This window comes from Lissotriton helveticus, chromosome 1_2, assembly GCF_964261635.1.
Source record: "Lissotriton helveticus chromosome 1_2, aLisHel1.1, whole genome shotgun sequence".
NCBI lineage: Eukaryota > Metazoa > Chordata > Amphibia > Caudata > Salamandridae > Lissotriton > Lissotriton helveticus.
Window position 1 is genome coordinate 375,778,370 of NC_136058.1, and position 23,745 is coordinate 375,802,114.

Sequence of the window (23,745 nt, forward strand, 5' to 3'; positions counted from 1 at the left end):
GCCTCCCATAGGCTGTTCTATCAGCACCTGCCCTAGCCTTCCATAGACTGTTCTATCACCATCTGACCCTAGCCTCCCATAGGCTGTTCTATCAGCACCAGACCCTAGCCTCCCATAGGCTGTTCTATGGTCACCTGGCCCTAGCCTCCCATAGGCTGTTCTATGGTCACCTGGCCCTAGCCTCCCATAGGCTGTTCTATCAGCACCTGACCCTAGCCTTCCATAGACTGTTCTATCAGCACCTGACCCCATCCTCCCATAGGCTGTTCTATCGGGCACCTGACCCTAGCCTTCCATAGGCTGTTCTATCACCATCTGACCCTAGCCTCCCATAGGCTGTTCTATGGTCACCTGACCCTAGCCTCCTGTTGGCTGTTCTATGATCACCTGACCCTAGCCTCCCATAGGCTGTTCTATCAGCACCAGACCCTAGCCTCCCATAGGCTGTTCTATGGTCACCTGACCCTAGCCTCCCATAGGCTGTTCTATCGGGCACCTGTCCTAGCCTCCCATAGGCTGTTCTATCAGCACCTGCCCTAGCCTTCCATAGACTGTTCTATCAGCACCTGACCCCAGCCTCCCATAGGCTGTTCTATCGGGCACCTGACCCTAGCCTTCCATAGGATGTTCTATCACCATCTGACCCTAGCCTCCCATAGGCTGTTCTATTAGCACCAGACCCTAGCCTCCCATAGGCTGTTCTATGGTCACCTGACCCTAGCCTCCCATAGGCTGTTCTATCAGCACCTGCCCTAGCCTTCCATAGACTGTTCTATCACCATCTGACCCTAGCCTCCCATAGGCTGTTCTATCAGCACCTGACCCTAGCCTCCCATAGGCTGTTCTATCGGGCACCTGACCCTAGCCTTCCATAGGCTGTTCTATCACCATCAGACCCTACCCTCCCATAGGCTGTTCTATCAGCACCTGACCCTAGTCTCCCATAGACTGTTCTATGGTCACCTGACCCTAGCCTCCCATAGGCTGTTCTATGGTCACCTGACCCTAGCCTCCCATAGGCTGTTCTATCAGCACCTGCCCTAGCCTTCCATAGACTGTTCTATCACCATCTGACCCTAGCCTCCCATAGGCTGTTCTATCAGCACCAGACCCTAGCCTCCCATAGTCTGTTCTATCAGCACCTGACCCTAGCCTCCCATAGGCTGTTCTATGGTCACCTGACCCTAGCCTCCCATAGGCTGTTCTATCAGCACCTGACCCTAGCCTTCCATCGACTGTTCTATCAGCACCTGACCCTAGCCTTCCATCGACTGTTCTATCGGGCACCTGACCCTAGCCTTCCATAGGCTGTTCTATCGGGCACCTGACCCTAGCCTTCCATAGGCTGTTCTATGGGCACCTGGCCCTAGCCTTCCATAGACTGTTCTATCAGCACCTGACCCTAGCCTTCCATCGACTGTTCTATCGGGCACCTGACCCTAGCCTTCCATAGGCTGTGTCGATCGGGCACCTGACCCTAGCCTTCCATAGGCTGTTCTATCAGCACCTGAGCCTAGCCTTCCATAGGCTGTTCTATCAGCACCTGACCCATGGACTGTTCTATAAGCACCTGATCCTAGCCTCCTGTTGGCTGTTCTATGGTCACCTGACCCTAGCCTCCCATAGGCTGTTCTATCAGCACCTGCCCTAGCCTTCCATAGACTGTTCTATGGTCACCTGACCCTAGCCTCCCATAGGCTGTTCTATCAGCACCTGACCCATGGACTGTTCTATAAGCACCTGATCCTAGCCTCCTGTTGGCTGTTCTATGGTCACCTGACCCTAGCCTCCCATAGGCTGTTCTATCAGCACCTGACCTAGCCTTCCATAGACTGTTCTATCAGCACCAGACCCTAGCCTCCCATAGGCTGTTCCATCAGCACCAGACCCTAGGCTCCCATAGGCTGTTCTATCAGCACCTTACCCTAGCCTTCCATAGGCTGTTCTATGGGCACCTGGCCCTAGCCTTCCATAGACTGTTCTATCAGCACCTGACCCTAGCCTTCAATAGACTGTTCTATCAGCACCAGACCCCAGCCTCCCATAGGCTGTTCTATCGGGCACCTGACCCTAGCCTTCCATAGGCTGTTCTATCACCATCTGACCCTAGCCTCCCATAGGCTGTTCTATCACCATCTGACCCTAGCCTCCCATAGGCTTTTCCATCAGCACCTGCCCTAGCCTTCCATAGACTGTTCTATCACCATCTGACCCTAGCCTCCCATAGGCTGTTCTATGGTCACCTGACCCTAGCCTCCCATAGGCTGTTCTATCAGCACCAGACCCTAGCCTCCCATAGGCTGTTCTATGGTCACCTGACCCTAGCCTCCCATAGGCTGTTCTATGGTCACCTGACCCTAGCCTCCCATAGGCTGTTCTATCAGCACCTGACCCTAGCCTCCCATAGGCTGTTCTATCAGCACCTGACCCATGGACTGTACTATAAGCACCTGACCCTAGCCTCCTGTTGGCTGTTCTATGATCACCTGCCCTAGCCTTCCATAGACTGTTCTATCACCATCTGACCCTAGCCTCCCATAGGCTGTTCTATCAGCACCAGACCCTAGCCTCCCATAGGCTGTTCTATGGTCACCTGACCCTAGCCTCCAATAGGCTGTTCTATCAGCACCTGACCCTAGCCTTCCATAGGCTGTTCTATGGGCACCTGGCCCTAGCCTTCCATAGACTGTTCTATCGGTCACCTGACCCTAGCCTCCCATAGGCTGTTCTATCAGCACCAGACCCTAGCCTCCCATAGGCTGTTCTATGGTCACCTGACCCTAGCCTCCCATAGGCTGTTCTATCAGCACCAGACCCTAGCCTTCCATAGACTGTTCTATCAGCACCTGACCCTAGCCTCCCATAGGCTGTTCTATCAGCACCAGACCCTAGCCTCCCATAGGCTGTTCTATCAGCACCTGATCCTAGCCTCCCATAGGCTGTTCTATCAGCACCAGACCCTAGCCTCCCATAGGCTGTTCTATCAGCACCTGACCCTAGCCTCCCATAGGCTGTTCTATGGTCACCTGACCCTAGCCTCCCATAGGCTGTTCTATCAGCACCTGACCCTAGCCTTCCATCGACTGTTCTATCAGCACCTGACCCTAGCCTTCCATCGACTGTTCTATCGGGCACCTGACCCTAGCCTTCCATAGGCTGTTCTATCGGGCACCTGACCCTAGCCTTCCATAGGCTGTTCTATGGGCACCTGGCCCTAGCCTTCCATAGACTGTTCTATCAGCACCTGACCCTAGCCTTCCATCGACTGTTCTATCGGGCACCTGACCCTAGCCTTCCATAGGCTGTTCTATGGGCACCTGGCCCTAGCCTTCCATAGGCTGTTCTATCAGCACCTGACCCTAGCCTCCCATAGGCTGTTCTATCAGCACCTGACCCATGGACTGTTCTATAAGCACCTGATCCTAGCCTCCTGTTGGCTATTCTATGATCACCTGACCCTAGCCTCCCATAGGCTGTTCTATCAGCACCAGACCCTAGCCTTCCATAGGCTGTTCTATCACCATCTGACCCTAGCCTCCCATAGGCTGTTCCATCAGCACCTGCCCTAGCCTTCCATAGACTGTTCTATCACCATCTGACCCTAGCCTCCCATAGGCTGTTCTATCAGCACCAGACCCTAGCCTCCCATAGGCTGTTCTATGGTCACCTGACCCTAGCCTCCCATAGGCTGTTCTATCAGTACCTGACCCTAGCCTCCCATAGGCTGTTCTATCAGCACCTGCCCTTGCCTTCCATAGACTGTTCTATCACCATCGGACCCTAGCCTCCCATAGGCTGTTCTATCAGCACCAGACCCTAGCCTCCCATAGGCTGTTCTATGGTCACCTGACCCTAGCCTCCCATAGGCTGTTCTATCAGCACCAGACCCTAGCCTCCCATAGGCTGTTCTATGGTCACCTGACCCTAGCCTCCCATAGGCTGTTCTATCAGCACCTGACTCTAGCCTCCCATAGGCTGTTCTATGGGCACCTGGCCCTAGCCTTCCATAGACTGTTCTATCACCATCGGACCCTAGCCTCCCATAGGCTGTTCTATCAGCACCTGACCCTAGCCTTCCATAGGCTGTTCTATGGGCACCTGGCCCTAGCCTTCCATAGACTGTTCTATCAGCACCTGACCCTAGCCTCCCATAGGCTGTTCTATGGTCACCTGACCCTAGCCTCCCATAGGCTGTTCTATGGGCACCTGGCCCTAGCCTTCCATAGACTGTTCTATCAGCACCTGACCCTAGCCTCCCATAGGCTGTTCCATCAGCACCTGCCCTAGCCTTCCATAGACTGTTCTATCAGCACCTGACCCTAGCCTCCCATAGGCTGTTCCATCAGCACGTGCCCTAGCCTTCCATAGACTGTTCTATCAGCACCTGACCCTAGCCTCCCATAGGCTGTTCTATCAGCACCTGGCCCTAGCCTCCCATAGGCTGTTCTATGGTCACCTGACCCTAGCCTCCCATAGGCTGTTCTATGGGCACCTGACCCCAGCCTCCCATAGACTGTTCTATCACCATCTGACCCTAGCCTCCCATAGGCTGTTCTATCAGCACCTGACCCCAGCCTCCCATAGGCTGTTCTATCGGGCACCTGACCCTAGCCTCCCATAGACTGTTCTATCAACACCTGACCCATGGACTGTTCTATAAGCACCTGATCCTAGCCTCCTGTTGGCTGTTCTATGATCACCTGACCCTAGCCTCCCATAGGCTGTTCTATCAGCACCAGACCCTAGCCTTCCATAGACTGTTCTATCACCATCTGACCCTAGCCTCCCATAGGCTGTTCTATCAGCACCAGACCCTAGCCTCCCATAGACTGTTCTATCAGCACCTGACCCTAGCCTCCCATAGGCTATTAGTACCTGACCCTAGCCTCCCATAGGCTGTTAGTACCTGACCCTAGCCTCCCATAGGCTGCACTGTGAGCACCTGGCTCCATAGACTGTTCTATGAGCACCTGACCGTAGCCTCCTGTTGGCTGTTCTATGATCACCTGACCCTAGCCTCCCATAGGCTGTTCTATCAGCACCAGACCCTAGCCTCCCATAGGCTGTTCTATGGTCACCTGCCCCTAGCCTCCCATAGGCTGTTCTATCAGCACCTGCCCTAGCCTTCCATAGACTGTTCTATCACCATCTGACTCTAGCCTCCCATAGGCTGTTCTATCGGCACCAGACCCTAGCCTCCCATAGGCTGTTCTATGGTCACCTGGCCCTAGCCTCCCATAGGCTGTTCTATGGTCACCTGGCCCTAGCCTCCCATAGGCTGTTCTATCAGCACCTGACCCTAGCCTTCCATAGACTGTTCTATCAGCACCTGACCCCATCCTCCCATAGGCTGTTCTATCGGGCACCTGACCCTAGCCTTCCATAGGCTGTTCTATCACCATCTGACCCTAGCCTCCCATAGGCTGTTCTATGGTCACCTGACCCTAGCCTCCTGTTGGCTGTTCTATGATCACCTGACCCTAGCCTCCCATAGGCTGTTCTATCAGCACCAGACCCTAGCCTCCCATAGGCTGTTCTATGGTCACCTGACCCTAGCCTCCCATAGGCTGTTCTATCGGGCACCTGTCCTAGCCTCCCATAGGCTGTTCTATCAGCACCTGCCCTAGCCTTCCATAGACTGTTCTATCAGCACCTGACCCCAGCCTCCCATAGGCTGTTCTATCGGGCACCTGACCCTAGCCTTCCATAGGATGTTCTATCACCATCTGACCCTAGCCTCCCATAGGCTGTTCTATTAGCACAAGACCCTAGCCTCCCATAGGCTGTTCTATGGTCACCTGACCCTAGCCTCCCATAGGCTGTTCTATCAGCACCTGCCCTAGCCTTCCATAGACTGTTCTATCACCATCTGACCCTAGCCTCCCATAGGCTGTTCTATCAGCACCTGACCCTAGCCTCCCATAGGCTGTTCTATCGGGCACCTGACCCTAGCCTTCCATAGGCTGTTCTATCACCATCAGACCCTACCCTCCCATAGGCTGTTCTATCAGCACCTGACCCTAGTCTCCCATAGACTGTTCTATGGTCACCTGACCCTAGCCTCCCATAGGCTGTTCTATGGTCACCTGACCCTAGCCTCCCATAGGCTGTTCTATCAGCACCTGCCCTAGCCTTCCATAGACTGTTCTATCACCATCTGACCCTAGCCTCCCATAGGCTGTTCTATCAGCACCAGACCCTAGCCTCCCATAGTCTGTTCTATCAGCACCTGACCCTAGCCTCCCATAGGCTGTTCTATGGTCACCTGACCCTAGCCTCCCATAGGCTGTTCTATCAGCACCTGACCCTAGCCTTCCATCGACTGTTCTATCAGCACCTGACCCTAGCCTTCCATCGACTGTTCTATCGGGCACCTGACCCTAGCCTTCCATAGGCTGTTCTATCGGGCACCTGACCCTAGCCTTCCATAGGCTGTTCTATGGGCACCTGGCCCTAGCCTTCCATAGACTGTTCTATCAGCACCTGACCCTAGCCTTCCATCGACTGTTCTATCGGGCACCTGACCCTAGCCTTCCATAGGCTGTGTCGATCGGGCACCTGACCCTAGCCTTCCATAGGCTGTTCTATCAGCACCTGAGCCTAGCCTTCCATAGGCTGTTCTATCAGCACCTGACCCATGGACTGTTCTATAAGCACCTGATCCTAGCCTCCTGTTGGCTGTTCTATGGTCACCTGACCCTAGCCTCCCATAGGCTGTTCTATCAGCACCTGCCCTAGCCTTCCATAGACTGTTCTATGGTCACCTGACCCTAGCCTCCCATAGGCTGTTCTATCAGCACCTGACCCATGGACTGTTCTATAAGCACCTGATCCTAGCCTCCTGTTGGCTGTTCTATGGTCACCTGACCCTAGCCTCCCATAGGCTGTTCTATCAGCACCTGACCTAGCCTTCCATAGACTGTTCTATCAGCACCAGACCCTAGCCTCCCATAGGCTGTTCCATCAGCACCAGACCCTAGGCTCCCATAGGCTGTTCTATCAGCACCTTACCCTAGCCTTCCATAGGCTGTTCTATGGGCACCTGGCCCTAGCCTTCCATAGACTGTTCTATCAGCACCTGACCCTAGCCTTCAATAGACTGTTCTATCAGCACCAGACCCCAGCCTCCCATAGGCTGTTCTATCGGGCACCTGACCCTAGCCTTCGATAGGCTGTTCTATCACCATCTGACCCTAGCCTCCCATAGGCTGTTCTATCACCATCTGACCCTAGCCTCCCATAGGCTTTTCCATCAGCACCTGCCCTAGCCTTCCATAGACTGTTCTATCACCATCTGACCCTAGCCTCCCATAGGCTGTTCTATGGTCACCTGACCCTAGCCTCCCATAGGCTGTTCTATCAGCACCAGACCCTAGCCTCCCATAGGCTGTTCTATGGTCACCTGACCCTAGCCTCCCATAGGCTGTTCTATGGTCACCTGACCCTAGCCTCCCATAGGCTGTTCTATCAGCACCTGACCCTAGCCTCCCATAGGCTGTTCTATCAGCACCTGACCCATGGACTGTACTATAAGCACCTGACCCTAGCCTCCTGTTGGCTGTTCTATGATCACCTGCCCTAGCCTTCCATAGACTGTTCTATCACCATCTGACCCTAGCCTCCCATAGGCTGTTCTATCAGCACCAGACCCTAGCCTCCCATAGGCTGTTCTATGGTCACCTGACCCTAGCCTCCAATAGGCTGTTCTATCAGCACCTGACCCTAGCCTTCCATAGGCTGTTCTATGGGCACCTGGCCCTAGCCTTCCATAGACTGTTCTATCGGTCACCTGACCCTAGCCTCCCATAGGCTGTTCTATCAGCACCAGACCCTAGCCTCCCATAGGCTGTTCTATGGTCACCTGACCCTAGCCTCCCATAGGCTGTTCTATCAGCACCAGACCCTAGCCTTCCATAGACTGTTCTATCAGCACCTGACCCTAGCCTCCCATAGGCTGTTCTATCAGCACCAGACCCTAGCCTCCCATAGGCTGTTCTATCAGCACCTGATCCTAGCCTCCCATAGGCTGTTCTATCAGCACCAGACCCTAGCCTCCCATAGGCTGTTCTATCAGCACCTGACCCTAGCCTCCCATAGGCTGTTCTATGGTCACCTGACCCTAGCCTCCCATAGGCTGTTCTATCAGCACCTGACCCTAGCCTTCCATCGACTGTTCTATCAGCACCTGACCCTAGCCTTCCATCGACTGTTCTATCGGGCACCTGACCCTAGCCTTCCATAGGCTGTTCTATCGGGCACCTGACCCTAGCCTTCCATAGGCTGTTCTATGGGCACCTGGCCCTAGCCTTCCATAGACTGTTCTATCAGCACCTGACCCTAGCCTTCCATCGACTGTTCTATTGGGCACCTGACCCTAGCCTTCCATAGGCTGTTCTATGGGCACCTGGCCCTAGCCTTCCATAGGCTGTTCTATCAGCACCTGACCCTAGCCTCCCATAGGCTGTTCTATCAGCACCTGACCCATGGACTGTTCTATAAGCACCTGATCCTAGCCTCCTGTTGGCTATTCTATGATCACCTGACCCTAGCCTCCCATAGGCTGTTCTATCAGCACCAGACCCTAGCCTTCCATAGGCTGTTCTATCACCATCTGACCCTAGCCTCCCATTGGCTGTTCCATCGGCACCTGCCCTAGCCTTCCATAGACTGTTCTATCACCATCTGACCCTAGCCTCCCATAGGCTGTTCTATCAGCACCAGACCCTAGCCTCCCATAGGCTGTTCTATGGTCACCTGACCCTAGCCTCCCATAGGCTGTTCTATCAGTACCTGACCCTAGCCTCCCATAGGCTGTTCTATCAGCACCTGCCCTTGCCTTCCATAGACTGTTCTATCACCATCGGACCCTAGCCTCCCATAGGCTGTTCTATCAGCACCAGACCCTAGCCTCCCATAGGCTGTTCTATGGTCACCTGACCCTAGCCTCCCATAGGCTGTTCTATCAGCACCTGACTCTAGCCTCCCATAGGCTGTTCTATGGGCACCTGGCCCTAGCCTTCCATAGACTGTTCTATCACCATCGGACCCTAGCCTCCCATAGGCTGTTCTATCAGCACCTGACCCTAGCCTTCCATAGGCTGTTCTATGGGCACCTGGCCCTAGCCTTCCATAGACTGTTCTATCAGCACCTGACCCTAGCCTCCCATAGGCTGTTCTATGGTCACCTGACCCTAGCCTCCCATAGGCTGTTCTATGGGCACCTGGCCCTAGCCTTCCATAGACTGTTCTATCAGCACCTGACCCTAGCCTCCCATAGGCTGTTCCATCAGCACCTGCCCTAGCCTTCCATAGACTGTTCTATCAGCACCTGACCCTAGCCTCCCATAGGCTGTTCCATCAGCACGTGCCCTAGCCTTCCATAGACTGTTCTATCAGCACCTGACCCTAGCCTCCCATAGGCTGTTCTATCAGCACCTGGCCCTAGCCTCCCATAGGCTGTTCTATGGTCACCTGACCCTAGCCTCCCATAGGCTGTTCTATGGGCACCTGACCCCAGCCTCCCATAGACTGTTCTATCACCATCTGACCCTAGCCTCCCATAGGCTGTTCTATCAGCACCTGACCCCAGCCTCCCATAGGCTGTTCTATCGGGCACCTGACCCTAGCCTCCCATAGACTGTTCTATCAACACCTGACCCATGGACTGTTCTATAAGCACCTGATCCTAGCCTCCTGTTGGCTGTTCTATGATCACCTGACCCTAGCCTCCCATAGGCTGTTCTATCAGCACCAGACCCTAGCCTTCCATAGACTGTTCTATCACCATCTGACCCTAGCCTCCCATAGGCTGTTCTATCAGCACCAGACCCTAGCCTCCCATAGACTGTTCTATCAGCACCTGACCCTAGCCTCCCATAGGCTGTTCTATGGTCACCTGACCCTAGCCTCCCATAGGCTGTTCTATCAGCACCAGACCCTAGCCTTCCATAGGCTGTTCTATCACCATCTGACCCTAGCCTCCCATAGGCTGTTCCATCAGCACCTGCCCTAGCCTTCCATAGACTGTTCTATCACCATCTGACCCTAGCCTCCCATAGGCTGTTCTATCAGCACCAGACCCTAGCCTCCCATAGGCTGTTCTATGGTCACCTGACCCTAGCCTCCCATAGGCTGTTCTATGGTCACCTGACCCTAGCCTCCCATAGGCTGTTCTATCAGCACCTGCCCTAGCCTTCCATGGACTGTTCTATCACCATCTGACCCTAGCCTCCCATAGGCTGTTCTATCAGCACCTGACCCTAGCCTCCCATAGGCTGTTCTATCACCATCTGACCCTAGCCTCCCATAGGCTGTTCTATCAGCACCTGCCCTAGCCTTCCATAGACTGTTCTATCACCATCTGACCCTAGCCTCCCATAGGCTGTTCTATCAGCACCTGACCCTAGCCTCCCATAGGCTGTTCTATGGTCACCTGACCCTAGCCTTCCATAGGCTGTTCTATCACCATCTGACCCTAGCCTCCCATAGGCTTTTTCATCAGCACCAGACCCTAGCCTCCCATAGACTGTTCTATCAGCACCTGACCCTAGCCTCCCATAGGCTGTTCTATCAGCACCTGCCCTAGCCTTCCATAGACTGTTCTATCACCATCTGACCCTAGCCTCCCATAGGCTGTTCTATGGTCACCTGACCCTAGCCTCCCATAGGCTGTTCTATCAGCACCAGACCCTAGCCTCCCATAGGCTGTTCTATCAGCACCTGACCCATGGACTGTTCTATAAGCACCTGATCCTAGCCTCCTGTTGGCTGTTCTATGATCACCTGACCCTAGCCTCCCATAGGCTGTTCTATCAGCACCAGACCCTAGCCTCCCATAGGCTGTTCTATGGTCACCTGACCCTAGCCTCCCATAGGCTGTTCCATCAGCACCTGCCCTAGCCTTCCATAGACTGTTCTATCACCATCTGACCCTAGCCTCCCATAGGCTGTTCTATCAGCACCAGACCCTAGCCTCCCATAGGCTGTTCTATGGTCACCTGACCCTAGCCTCCCATAGGCTGTTCTATGGGCACCTGGCCCTAGCCTTCCATAGACTGTTCTATCAGCACCTGACCCTAGCCTCCCATAGGCTGTTCCATCAGCACCTGCCCTAGCCTTCCATAGACTGTTCTATCAGCACCTGACCCTAGCCTCCCATAGGCTGTTCTATGGTCACCTGACCCTAGCCTCCCATAGGCTGTTCTATCACCATCTGACCCTAGCCTCCCATAGGCTGTTCTATGGGCACCTGACCCTAGCCTCCTGTAGGCTGTGCTTTGAGCACCTGACCCTAGCCTCCCATAGGCTGTTCTATCAGCACCTGACCTTAGCCTCCTGTAGGCTGTGCTTTGAGCACCTGACCATAGCCTCCCATAGGCTGTTCTATCAGCACCAGACCCTAGCCTCCTGTAGGCTGTGCTTTGAGCACCTGACCATAGCCTCCCATAGGCTGTTCTATTAGCACCCGACTCTCTATGAGCACCCAACCCTAGCCTCCTATAGACTGTTTTATGAGCACCTGACCATAGACTCTCATAGGCTGTTCTATTAGCACCTGACTCTCTATGAGCACCCGACCCTAGCCTCCTATAGACTGTTTTATGAGCACCTGACCATAGACTCTCATAGGCTGTTCTATTAGCACCTGACTCTCTATGAGCACCCGACCCTAGCCTCCTATAGACTGTTTTATGAGCACCTGACCATAGACTCTCATAGGCTGTTCTATTAGCACCTGACTCTCTATGAGCACCCGACCCTAGCCTCCTATAGACTGTTTTATGAGCACCTGACCATAGACTCTCATAGGCTGTTCTATTAGCACCTGACTCTCTATGAGCACCCGACCCTAGCCTCCTATAGACTGTTCTGTGAGCACCCGACCCTAGCCTTCCACAGACTCACACCTCAAAGTCTGCACATATTCTAGAAGAAACCCCAGGCAGAATTAACGCATGCCTTTTATGTAGCACCCTCTGCCACTGGTCTGCTCATTATTCATAAGTGGACCAACAACATCAATGTTCAACTAATTTTAATGAAAAATGTGCATAGTACTAAGTTTACTGTTTTGTACTAGGATTGAAAAAACACTTGAAAGACGAAGAAAAAAACCTTGCGAACAGTAAATAATAAATAAGATCTGCTAAGGCTTTTATAAGTAGGGCGTAAGCGTGCATTTAGAGCTGCAGTCAGACAGAGAAGAAGCATCAAAAAGAGACATAGCTGCATTTGGGGAGGTCAGTGACAGGAGAGAAATGAGTCTAAACTGAAGCTGCAGTATCTTTTCACAGGCTCTGCTGTATTTTGTGTCCGTTTCCTACAGGTTGGATGAATGCTTACTCACTGGCTCATGCTGTCGAGATCTCGCCTTACTTCTCAAAACAAACTCATCTCTCACATACCTCAGCTTGAGCAAGAATGACCTAGGGTTGATTAATCTTAAAATGCCAGTCCCTGGAGTGGAAGAGCTGTGTGAAGGACTGAAGCATCCTGGCTGCAAGATTCAGACTCTGAGGTGAGATGATGCAATTGTTTCTTGACAATTACAGGTATGTCAGTGTACCGTTGATGGGGGTAGAAGAGACAGCGAGGTGGGAATTCAGCATGAAATACAGTGTGCATAGCTGGTGTAGTGCTATGTGAATTAGAAATGAGGGGCACCCTTTTGGTTCATGATGTACTCCGTAGAACTGTGACGTAAGGGTGTGTGGGTTTAGTGGAGAGAATGCCGGTTTAGAATGTTGAGTTCTTGGTTACACGCAGATGAATAAAGACGTGTAATTCCATCCTCAATGTGTGGCATAGTCATTGGCTGGTACCCAGGCTGAGGAGGACGCTATAACTGGCAACGAGATGGGGAATACGAAACCCGAAGATCAACAATGCTCTCCCAGGGAGTTTGCCATGGCCTAGCAAACTGCTTGTGCATGCCACATGTGCCTCAGTCGAAGTGCAGAACCGACGTTTGGCGTATGTGGAGTCAAAGTGCAACTCCAGACGAAAACGATAATGAAATCTTCACTGAGAAATCTACACATCATTGGCTGAGAAGTCTACAAATCATTGGCCATAAAAAGAGGCACTGCGCTACTCAGCAACATAGAGCTATACAGCAAACAGAGCAATAACGCTAAAAGGCGATGCAACCAGGTGTTCAAAGAGCAGCAGCAAATTACAAGATCATGCTGCAATCAAAAGAGCTGAAGATTGTCATTGTGGAATACGAGTATAATAACGTGTGCTAATACAGTGTTATTGTACTCCTAAATGGCTGAAACCTATATACATTTCATGAAATATCATACATTTCATTGTGAGATTGAATACACCTGCTACATTTCATTCAAACAGTTTGTCACTGTCACAAGCCAAGACAGTGACATGTTGAAACTAAAGGATATTATTACACTTCAGTCTTGGAACCAGCACACTCGACCTCTTGCCAGTGACAGTGAATACCAGAAATTAAAAAATTTCAAAGACAAATTATCGGTTACTTAAGAAGGAATTATATTACGCGGTTAGAGAATTGTGATTCCAGAGAGCCTGCGACAACAGATATTCAAAGTGGCCTATGAAGGACATCGTGGAATCGTTGCCACAAAATGAGCTCTCCAAAACCGAGTCTGGTTTCCTTATCTCGATGAATGAGTGGAAAAAGATTTGAAGGTCTGTCATGTAAGCAACAAAATAGATAGCACCACTGTTAACAGAACAATAAAATACAGGCCCTGGAAGCATACTAAAGTGGCAGCATTGAGTGAGGCCCTATCTCAATCAGCTCCTCTGCCTGAGAGCAATTTAGACTGTGCCACTACTAGCTTCACACAATGGCTTGACGCGGCTTGCTCTAAAGTGGTACCTGAAAAAACACTAAGGAGCCATAGGAAAAACCCTGCGGCTCCTTGGTTCTCACCAGCACTAAAAGCAGAACAGCTTAAGTGCAGGCTGCAGGAGTGTACTTGGAGGAGAGACTATGGGTTGGAAGAAAGAGCCAAATACAAGAAATGTCTCCTGGAGTATAAACAGGTAATCAACACAGAAAATATTAAATACTTCTCAGAAAAGACCAGGCTCGCGGCAAACTCCACCAGGGAACTCTTCAAAACGGTCAAAAACCTGTCCAATTGGAACAATAGCAACGTTTTTGTACCAGATGTACCGTTCTGCAACAAGCTGGCGAAGTTCTTTCAACTCAAGGTCAACACTATCTTTAAAGCGTTCTCCTTAAAATCATGTAGATCCAATCTCTCCCCTCATCAGACTGAGGATATCACCTTAGTGACATCCTTAGAGGAAGGAGCTCCTTTCTATTTTGCGGAGTTCTCTCCTCTCTCACAGGAGAAAGTTATCAGCCTTATGAGCTCCATTAAATCTGGTGCACCCTCGGACCCTTGTCCCCCCTTGATTTTTAACAAAGTGACAAGAATGGTGGTTGGACCACTTAAGGCCCTACTGAAGGAAGTGCTTAGCTCCAGGCACTACCCAAGTTGTTGGAAAAAAGCCTCTATTCTTCCCTTGGTGAAGAAACCTTCCCTGGACCCAAAGCTTGTAGAAAGCTACCGGCCTATCTCTCGACTTCCCTTCCTGGCCAAACTGCTAGAAAAGGCTATGAACGAAGACATTTTAGCATTTCTGGACGCGCATCAGTTGTTAGATGTGGCCCAATATGGGTTCAGAGCTAATCACTGCACAGAATCAGCTCTGGTAGCTGCAGCTGAGGAGGTAAGAATAAGAGTGGACAAAAGCGGCAGAGCAGCCCTAATCCTCTTGGATCTCTCTGCCGCCTTTGATACGGTCCACCATGCTTTACTTATAAAGCGTCTGTCAGCTTTGGGTTTCAGGAAATCTGCACTAGTACTGCTGAGCTCCTTTCTGGCAGATAGAACTCAGTGGGTGGAGATGGGAAACGCAAAATCACATTCTTTCTCGCTCCCCTGCGGAGTACCGCAGGGCTCGGCACTTAGTCCCACTCTTTTTGTGTTGTGACTCCCCTGGTACAATTGATTCTCAGTTTTGGTCTGACGGTACCGTCATATGCTGACGATACACAGATAGTGGTTTCCTTCTCATCTCAGGTTGAGAAAGACACTGACATTTTTTGCAGTTGTATGACGGCAGTGGCACGTTGGATGCGGACCAACTGCCTTAAATTAAACTCGGACAAAACGGAGGTATTACTCTTTGGGAGAGAGACCTCTTTCTGGAATACGTCCTGGTGGCCGGCAGAGTTGGGCAACCTTCCAAAGCCAGTGCAGAAGGCTAAAAACTTGGGAGTATTATTTGACACAAAACTGTGTTTTCTGCTCAAATTAATGCAGTAATGTCGGGAGGCTTTTTTATGCTGCGTGTACTTCAAAAAGTTCTCCCTTACATTCCCTTCGACCTGCAAAAAGCGGTGATGATGGCCCTCATCACATCCAAAATGGACTATCGTAATTCCCTTTATCTAGGGGCTTCAAAATATCCACTAAGAAAACTGCAGTCTCTTCAGAATGCTGTAGCACGGACATTTCTGAAAATTCCTAAATTCTAACCGTTATCCAGTTTACTGCATGATCTGCACTGGCTGCCTGTGGAGAAAAGGGCGTCTTTCAAGGCACTGTGCCTTATGCACAAGGCGCTTTATAAGACAGGCCCATCGTACTTTCAAGAGCAGTTCTCCTGGTATATGCCCAGGAGGAGCCTTATGGTGACGTTCCCTAGAATCAAACGAGCTAACTGGGGTGGCAGAACGCTAGCCTATCAGGGAGGAAAACTATGGAACTCTCTCCCCCTGGCTCTCCGTGCACAACCGGCGCTGCAGGTGTTTAGGAAGCAACTGAAGACCTGGCTGTTTCCACATTAAGTTAAGGAGGTCACCTGGTCTTTTCCTCCCCCCACCCCATAAACCTATAACCCCCTCGTTCTTTCTGGACTGAATCTGCTCAGCGCTAAGACACCCTCGGGTAATGCGCGCTTTATAACATCATCTCATTCACTCATTCATTCATATAATTGCTTGTCATCAAAAACTAATCAGCACACCTTAAGTGTGTCTGAGTTGCCAAAACATGTACGGGAAATAATTGTTGGTAAAGTCTTTGTCCTCTTGACAATGGACATCACCTGATGGTGATTATTGATGAATACTCCCATTTTTCATTGGTTGAAGATCTTTCATCTATCACTCAGGAAGGAGTCATCAAGAGATTAGATGGCATTTTCGCGACATGGGGTGTTCCTTCAGTCTTAAAATCTGACAACAGCCACCATACAACAGTCGAAAATTGAAAGATTTTGTCAGTCATCTTAATGTGAAGCATCAGAAGAGCACACCTCTTTGGCACAGGCAAATGGCCTTGTTGAATGTTTCATGAGTATACTCAAGAAAGCTGTTCATTGTGCTGTGCTAGAAAAGCTCGACCTTAAAGCAGTCTTATATTCCACTCTTCAAGCTTAACTTTCAACCCCTCATTCGACCTCAATGCAGAGCTTACCATATCCCTTTATAACAACAGAATCATCCTCATTCAAGCATCTGACAGAAACCTCACTCAGTTTGACAATGTCTTTAAGAAGATTATAAATACCCTAGATAATATTGAGAAGGTTAGTCCACCGAATCAAAGCCCTCCCACAGATATGATGCAGCCTGTCACATCGTCCAACTATACGGCAGTAAATGCCGCTCCCCCATCTCATCAGACCTTGATTTTTTTTAAAGCCGTAGTTTATTGTTTTTTTTGTGCATAATAAAAGAAAAAATTTGTTACATTTCACATCACAATTATCATATCAGCCCCTCAGAGTCAATCGGCAGTCCCCCGCCCACTGACCCACATCCAGTGTGATTATATGCCAACTCTGTATATTCAATTCTCCAAATGAAACCGCGCCCCTTCAACATTGAACCCCGCAACTCCCTACTATCAAAACTGTACCCCCCTTCTCCCCTCCCTAACCCTCACCATCACCGACGGACATAATCAGTTTTATTCCTCTTGTGTTGCGTGTACTGGAGTTACCGCATTCGAATATGTAGTATGTACCTGTCATGCCCCAGGGTTATTCTCAGCCAGCTACTTCCTCAGCTCCCTCATCCCGCGGCCCATATTCTCGTAGTGCCTGCACTAATACCTCCCACGCTGTTGCAGCCTCTAATTCTTTCTTATTGTTCCTCCTACGCGCCAGCTGATATCGCAACGCGCTCTCGCTGTTGGCCCATTTTAAAAACTCGCCTTTCCACCGCATGTAGCTGGGTCCTACTGTTGCCTTCCAGCGCCTCGTAATTTCTCGCTTTGCTAATATAAGTTCCATATCCACAAACTTGCTCATGATCTTATTCTTGGATGTGTGGGGGAACCAGTGTAGTATGCTGGTGGCTATATCAATCTCTAATCGTCTCTCTGTAATCTCGGTCAGGGTGTGTCCCACTCCCTCCCAGTAACTGTGCAGTATAGGACCCCAGCTCTCGTGCACCTAGGGCATGCCGCCTCAGCTACCCGAAAATATTTCTGAATTTTTCCTGATGTCAAGTACGCTCTGTGCAGTATTAGCTAAAATCGTGTATTTCTCGTGCTCTTCCAAGCCCTTCTCACAATCTGTGCCCAGGCTGCATCCAATCTATTTCCCACTTTCCTTTCAATGTTTCCAAGGGGGCTAACCCTTCATTGAGCATCCTAGAGTACAGGCAAGTAACCGCCTTGAACGTCCCTGCCGCCATCATGGTGTATTGGCAGGCCATCGACGTCTTAGGTTCTATCAGCACCTCCCGCCAGTGCGCTTGTATCGCTCTCATCAGTGCCGCATGTAGCAAGAAACCTCCTTTAGGTAAATCAAACCTCTCCAGGAGCGTCTGATAGGGCAGCATAGTTCCGTCCTCATATAGGTCTCCTAGCATCTGAAGTCCCGCTTCTTCCCAAATCTGCGACTGCGACCAGTCCCCTCCATGTGGTAACACCGTCACCATTCGCAGCGGGATCTCAGGCGCGTACGGTTGCCACTCCCACTCTACGTTGGGAGCGATTCCAACAGAGTCTGAGTGTTTTTTCTTCTGTCAGGAGTCCCTTGAGGTCTAACTTCTGCTGCAGCGTAATAAAAGAGAGGATGTGGCGCTGTATTCCTATGCCTCCCTTATGATCCGATCCTCTAAATTCTCGCGCCACTTCCTGCGTAAAGATCTGCAATTGGGCCGCCAGATAGTACAGCTCGAAGTCAGGGACTGCCAATCCGCCCTCCACTTTAGGTCGTATGAGCGTCGCCTGCGCAACCCTCCGTCTGCCTGTACCCCAAAGAAAGGATACTATGAGTGATTTCAATGTTTTAAACGTGGAGCTCGGTATCCACACTGGCAATGTCCGAAAATAATAGAGGAAGCAAGGGAGCGCTATAATTTTTAGTAGGGCTATGCGGCCCAGCACCGATAGTGGGAGGGTGGACCAAAAGGCCATGCTGCCCTTCAGCGCTCTCACACCGCGACCCACATTACCCTCCAACATATCTGTCGACGTGTGATAAATGTATACTCCCAAGTATTTCAAGCAGGTGGGCTCCCACCTCACTTCTCGGATCGTGTCGGGTCGGGGCTCTCCTCGTCTCACCGGGAACATACACGTTTTGGACCAATTAACCCTCAGGCCCGAGCTAGCTCCAAAATGTGAGAGCAAGGTCTCAGCTCCCGCTAGTGCTTCATCTGCATCCTCAAGGAAAAGGAGCATGTCATCCGCGTATAGCGACACGAGCTGTTGACCGACCGTATGAATCGTAATCGCGAGGGGCTCTACTGCTAAGGCGAACAGCAATGGGGATAGCGAGCAGCCCTGCCTCGTCCCTCGTTCTACCGAATATTGCGAAGTTATCAGCGCGCCCACTTTCACTCCAGACACCGCTGATGCATATAAGACTTTTGTCCATTGCAGGTAATCACCGCCCAGTCCAAAATGCCCCATTTCTTTATACAGATACTCCCACTCTAGGCTATCGAATGCCTTCTCTATATCCACCGATAGTACCACTGGTCGGCGCGCCCTCGGGTGGTCTTCCTCTAGTATGCGCACCAACCGCCTGATATTTGTGGTCGTGTTCCGCGTTGGTATGAAGCCAGCCTGATCCTCATGTACAAGCGCGGTCATATAAGTTAGAAACCGGGTCGCTAATATGCTGCTCAGTATCTTGTAGTCGGTTGTTAACATCGATAGTGGTCTATAGGAAGCTATGTCCCCATTCTCTCTCCCCGGTTTCAACACTGGGATCACCAGTGCTTCTCGCATTGACTGGGGCAGCCGCCCCATCTTCTTCGCCTCCCTATAAACTTCCTGAAGTTTGGGTGCCTGCAGGTCAACATACTTCTCACAGAATTCTATGGGCAGCCCATCGAGCCCTGGGGTTTTGTTGCGGGCCATTTGTGAAATGGTCCTTCGGATCTCCCCTATCTCTATGTCTCTGCCTATTTCTTTCGCCTGTTCCTGCTCCAATTGCGGTGGGCTCACTCCCTCCAGGAAACCATCAATGGCAGGGTCGCCGGCCATTAGCTTACTCTTATATAGTTCCGCATAGTAGCGCATGAAGCGCTGCAGGATCTCGTTCTGTGTGTAAACCACTTCTCCGTCCTCCATTTCGAGAGCCAGAATGGAGGAGCTTCTTTTCAAAGGGTTGGCGAGCCAGGCCAGTTAAGTACCTGCCTTGTCCCCTTCCGCATGGACCCTCATCGCGTAAGCCTTATAGTCAAAGCTACGCAATCGCTCCACCTCCTTAGCCACCGCTTCTTTCACCGTGTTAAACTCCGCCTGTAGTTCGGGGTGGCCCGGCCGCAGCAGCTCCACCTGACGTAGCTTATTGTCAGCCGCGGCCAAGTCGCCTAATAGAACTTTTCGTACCCCCGCTTGTTTCCCTATACAGAGCCCCCGCAGAACAACCTTAAAGGCATCCCATTCCATGGCCCGCGATTCGATCGTGCCAGCATTTTCTGCGAAATAGTGGGTGATCCCCTCCTCTATCGCCACTTGAAAGAGCGGGTCGTCTAGCGTCTCGGGGCGCAGTCTCCACGTGGGAACACATGAGATTCCGGCCATCCATTGCATAGTGGCCAGTAGCGGGTTATTATCCGATAGCGTTCTGGCTAGGTATTCAGTTTGTACTATAGTTGGTAATACCGCGGGTGAACACAGCACCGCATCTAACCTCACATGCAGCTCATGCATGCCAGAGAAATATGAGTAGTCTCGGTCTCTTGGGTGTTGCGCACGCCAAACGTCTACCAGTCCCCAACGTGTCTGCCAGTCAAGCCTACCCTTGGTCAAGCGATGCGTCGGAGATTCGGGCAAGGGGGGTGTGATCTATCCAGGGATACGTCCGTAATAGAGTTGAAGTCCCCCCCATCAATAAGGGGCCCGCGAGATAGTGTGCCAACAATCCAGATACCCTTGCCAGAAATCCCAACTGGTCAATATTTGGTGCATATACACTACAAAAGGCAATATCCCTACCCCTCAGCTTACCTTCGATAGCCACAAACCGGCCCTCAGGGTCTATCATTTGCCTAGTCATCTGGAAGGGGACCCCCGCTCTAATCCAAATCAGCGCTCCCCTAGTAAAAGCTGAGCATAAGGTACTGCACTCATCGCTGCAACAGACGACATTCGAACTCTACTGGACAATGGAGACACAGTCGCCCTCATCCTCCTCGACCTCTCCGCAGCCTTCGACACAGTCTGTCATAGCATCCTACTACAACACCTCAGAAACATCGGAATCCAAGGAAAAGCACTGGAATGGATCACCTTGTTCCTTGCCGGAAGAACTCAGAGAGTCCGCCTCCCACCATTCAAATCAGAGGCCACTGAAGTCATTTGCGGCGTACCACAAGGATCTTCTCTCAGCCCCACCCTCTTCAACGTATACATGAGCCCCCTCGCGGTTATCGCACGCCAACACAACCTCAACATCATCTCCTACGCTGATGACACTCAACTGATCCTCTCACTCACTAAAGACCCTAACACCGCCAAAACCAACCTACATGAAGGAATGAAAGAAGTAGCCGAGTGGATGAAGCACAGCCGTCTGAAACTGAATTCAGACAAAACAGAAGTCCTTATCTTAGGTACCTCCCCCTCCGCCTGGGACGACTCTTGGTGGCCAGAGGCCCTTGGAAAAGCACCCATCCCGACGGACCACGCACGGAACCTGGGCGTCATCCTGGACTCCTCACTCTCGATGACCAGACAGGTCAACGCCGTTTCTTCGTCTTGCTTTAACATTCTTCGCATGCTCAAAAAAACATTCCGCTAGATCCCCACCGAAACTAGAAAAACGGTCACCCACGCACTGGTTACAAGCCGCCTGGACTACGGAAACACCCTATACGCCGGTACCACCGCAAAACTTCAGAAAAAACTCCAACGCATCCAGAACGCATCAGCCAGACTCATACTAGACATCCCGCGTAAAGACCACATTTCTGGTCACCTGAAAGACCTCCACTGGCTCCCCGTCAATAAGAGGATTACATTCCGCCTCCTAACCCACGCACACAAAGCACTTTACGAACTTGGACCCGAATGCCTCAACACACGACTTTCCTTCTACACCCCCCCCCCCCGCCAACTACGCTCTCCCAATCAAGCCCTTGCTGCTGTACCTCGCATCAACAAAACCACCATGGGAGGAAGATCCTTCTCCTACCTAGCAGCTAAAACCTGGAACTCACTTCCCATTCACCTTCGCCTTACTCAGAACCACCTAGCATTCAGAAAGCAACTTAAAACCTGGATATTCGACAAATAATTCCCCACCCTTCTTCAAGCGCCTTGAGACCCTCTGGGTATGTAGCGCGCTATATAAATTCCTTGACTTGACTTGACTTGACTATACACCTGGCCCCTCCATCTGCGCTGTAGCGCTATACTTTCCGATTTCGTTAAATGTGTTTCCTGGAGTAGTGCAATGTGTACCCCCGGGCGAACCAGATAAGCGTGATCCTTGTGGCGCCGCGTCATTGTGTGCAGCCCTCTCACATTCCAGGCCATACAACGTAGATTAGCCAAATCAACCATTCTCCCATTGTTCCCCGTACAATTGTAACCTCGTCTCCATGCTTGCATCGGTGATTGCCCCTCCCCAACATCCCCCCGCACATTCAACCCCACCCACCCTCCCAAGAACAGGAAAAAACTACTAAGTCTCACAGCAGTTGCTGAAAGCATGCCATAAGGGCAATGAGGGGGGACTATGCACCAACGTGGAACTGCCCTACTCTATCAGACCTCACAGGGCAACCAAGCCCACTGTAATTCGAACCCTCAGGCGCCACCCCCCCTCTAAACCCCATGAAGCCACAACCCCCAAACATGTCCCACCCAAGAGTCCATACCAGCTCCAAGTCCTCCCCTCAGGCCCCCCCCCAGGTCCGTTCACCGCTCATCCAGCATTCCTTCCGCCGTTTCCGGAGTTACCTTTGGCAAATGTTCGCTGTTCGTTTGAGAATGTTCTGATTCAGATCGGTTACCTTCCTTCTCCGAGTCCGTGCCCTCCAGCGAAGGGGGCCCCTGCGCACCCAACAGCGTGGACACCACCTCTAGTACATCTCGCCTCTCGCCGCCGTCTGAGGCGATGAAGGCTTCTTCAGTCCCCTCCGTCTGCTCCTATTTCGTCGTGATTTCCGCGGCTTGTTTCCCTCTGTAGCGACCAATGTGCAATTTCCAGCTCCATCCTTTCCCGTCTTATAAAGTTCTAGCCAGGCAGCGGCATCATCCGGGGCGGGGTATCAAAGAACCATGTTTTACCGTCCACTATGACTCTAAGCTTGGCTGGGAATAAGAGGGAGTACTGGATGCCCTCATTGCGCAATTCCCTCTTGACGGCCAGAAAAGAGGTTCGCCGGCGCTGGGTCTCATAGGTGTAGTCTGGGAAGATGTTGACCCTGTTGTTGTCTACCTGGAATGGGCCGTCTGCGTGCGCCTTCTGCAATATGAAGTCTCGATCACAGAAGTGCAGCAGCCCGGCCACCACCGGCCGCGGCTGTCTCCCCTGCTGAGGCGGCCGCGCTGGCACCTCTCCAAGGTGTAGAAGGTGGACAGGCCCTCTGGCGCCACCACTGTCTTTAGCCAATCCTCGAGATACTGTACCATGTCCGACCCTTCAAGTTCAAGTTCGGGCATTTATATAGCGCACTACTCACCCAGAGGGTCTCAAGGCGCTAGAGGGAGGGGTTCACTATTTGTCGAATAGCCAGGTTTTCAGTTCTTTTCTGAAGGAGATGTGGTTCTGAGTAAGGCGAAGGTGGGTGGGGAGTGAGTTCCAGGTTTTGGCAGCCAGGAAGGAGAATGATCTGCCACCCATGGTGGTTTTTCGGATGCGCGGGACTGCGGCGAGGGCTTGATTGGATGATCTTAGTTGGCGGGTGGGAATGTAGAAGGACAGCCGGGTGTTGAGGCATTCGGGTCCCAGATTATAAAGGGCCTTGTGTGCGTGGGTAAGAAGGCGGAAAGTAATTCTCTTGTTGACGGGAAGCCAGTGGAGATTTTTTAGGTGTCCGGTGATGTGCTCTTGGCGCGGGATGTCTAAAATGAGTCTCGCTGACGCGTTTTGGATACGCTGGAGCTTTTTCTGCAATTTTGTTGTAATTCCGGCGTAAAGTGTGTTGCCATAGTCTAGTCGACTCGTGACCAGTGCATGGGTGACAGTCTTTCTTGTCTCGAGGGGGATCCAGCGGAAGATCTTTTTGAGAATGCGAAGGACGTTGAAACAGGAGGACGATACGGC

General features: G+C 51.5%; 1 protein-coding gene across 2 annotated transcripts in view; it reads left to right on the forward strand.

Annotated features, from left to right (window-relative positions):
- The window catches only part of LOC144805937 (NACHT, LRR and PYD domains-containing protein 3-like), a 509,894-nt gene that overhangs the window by 397,754 nt on the left and 88,395 nt on the right, over nt 1-23,745 (forward strand). For both annotated transcript variants that reach the window (XM_078672409.1, XM_078672405.1), the window contains one exon: nt 12,326-12,517. In XM_078672409.1, the coding sequence (XP_078528535.1) occupies nt 12,326-12,517 (192 nt within the window). The remainder of the gene's footprint in view (nt 1-12,325; nt 12,518-23,745) is intronic.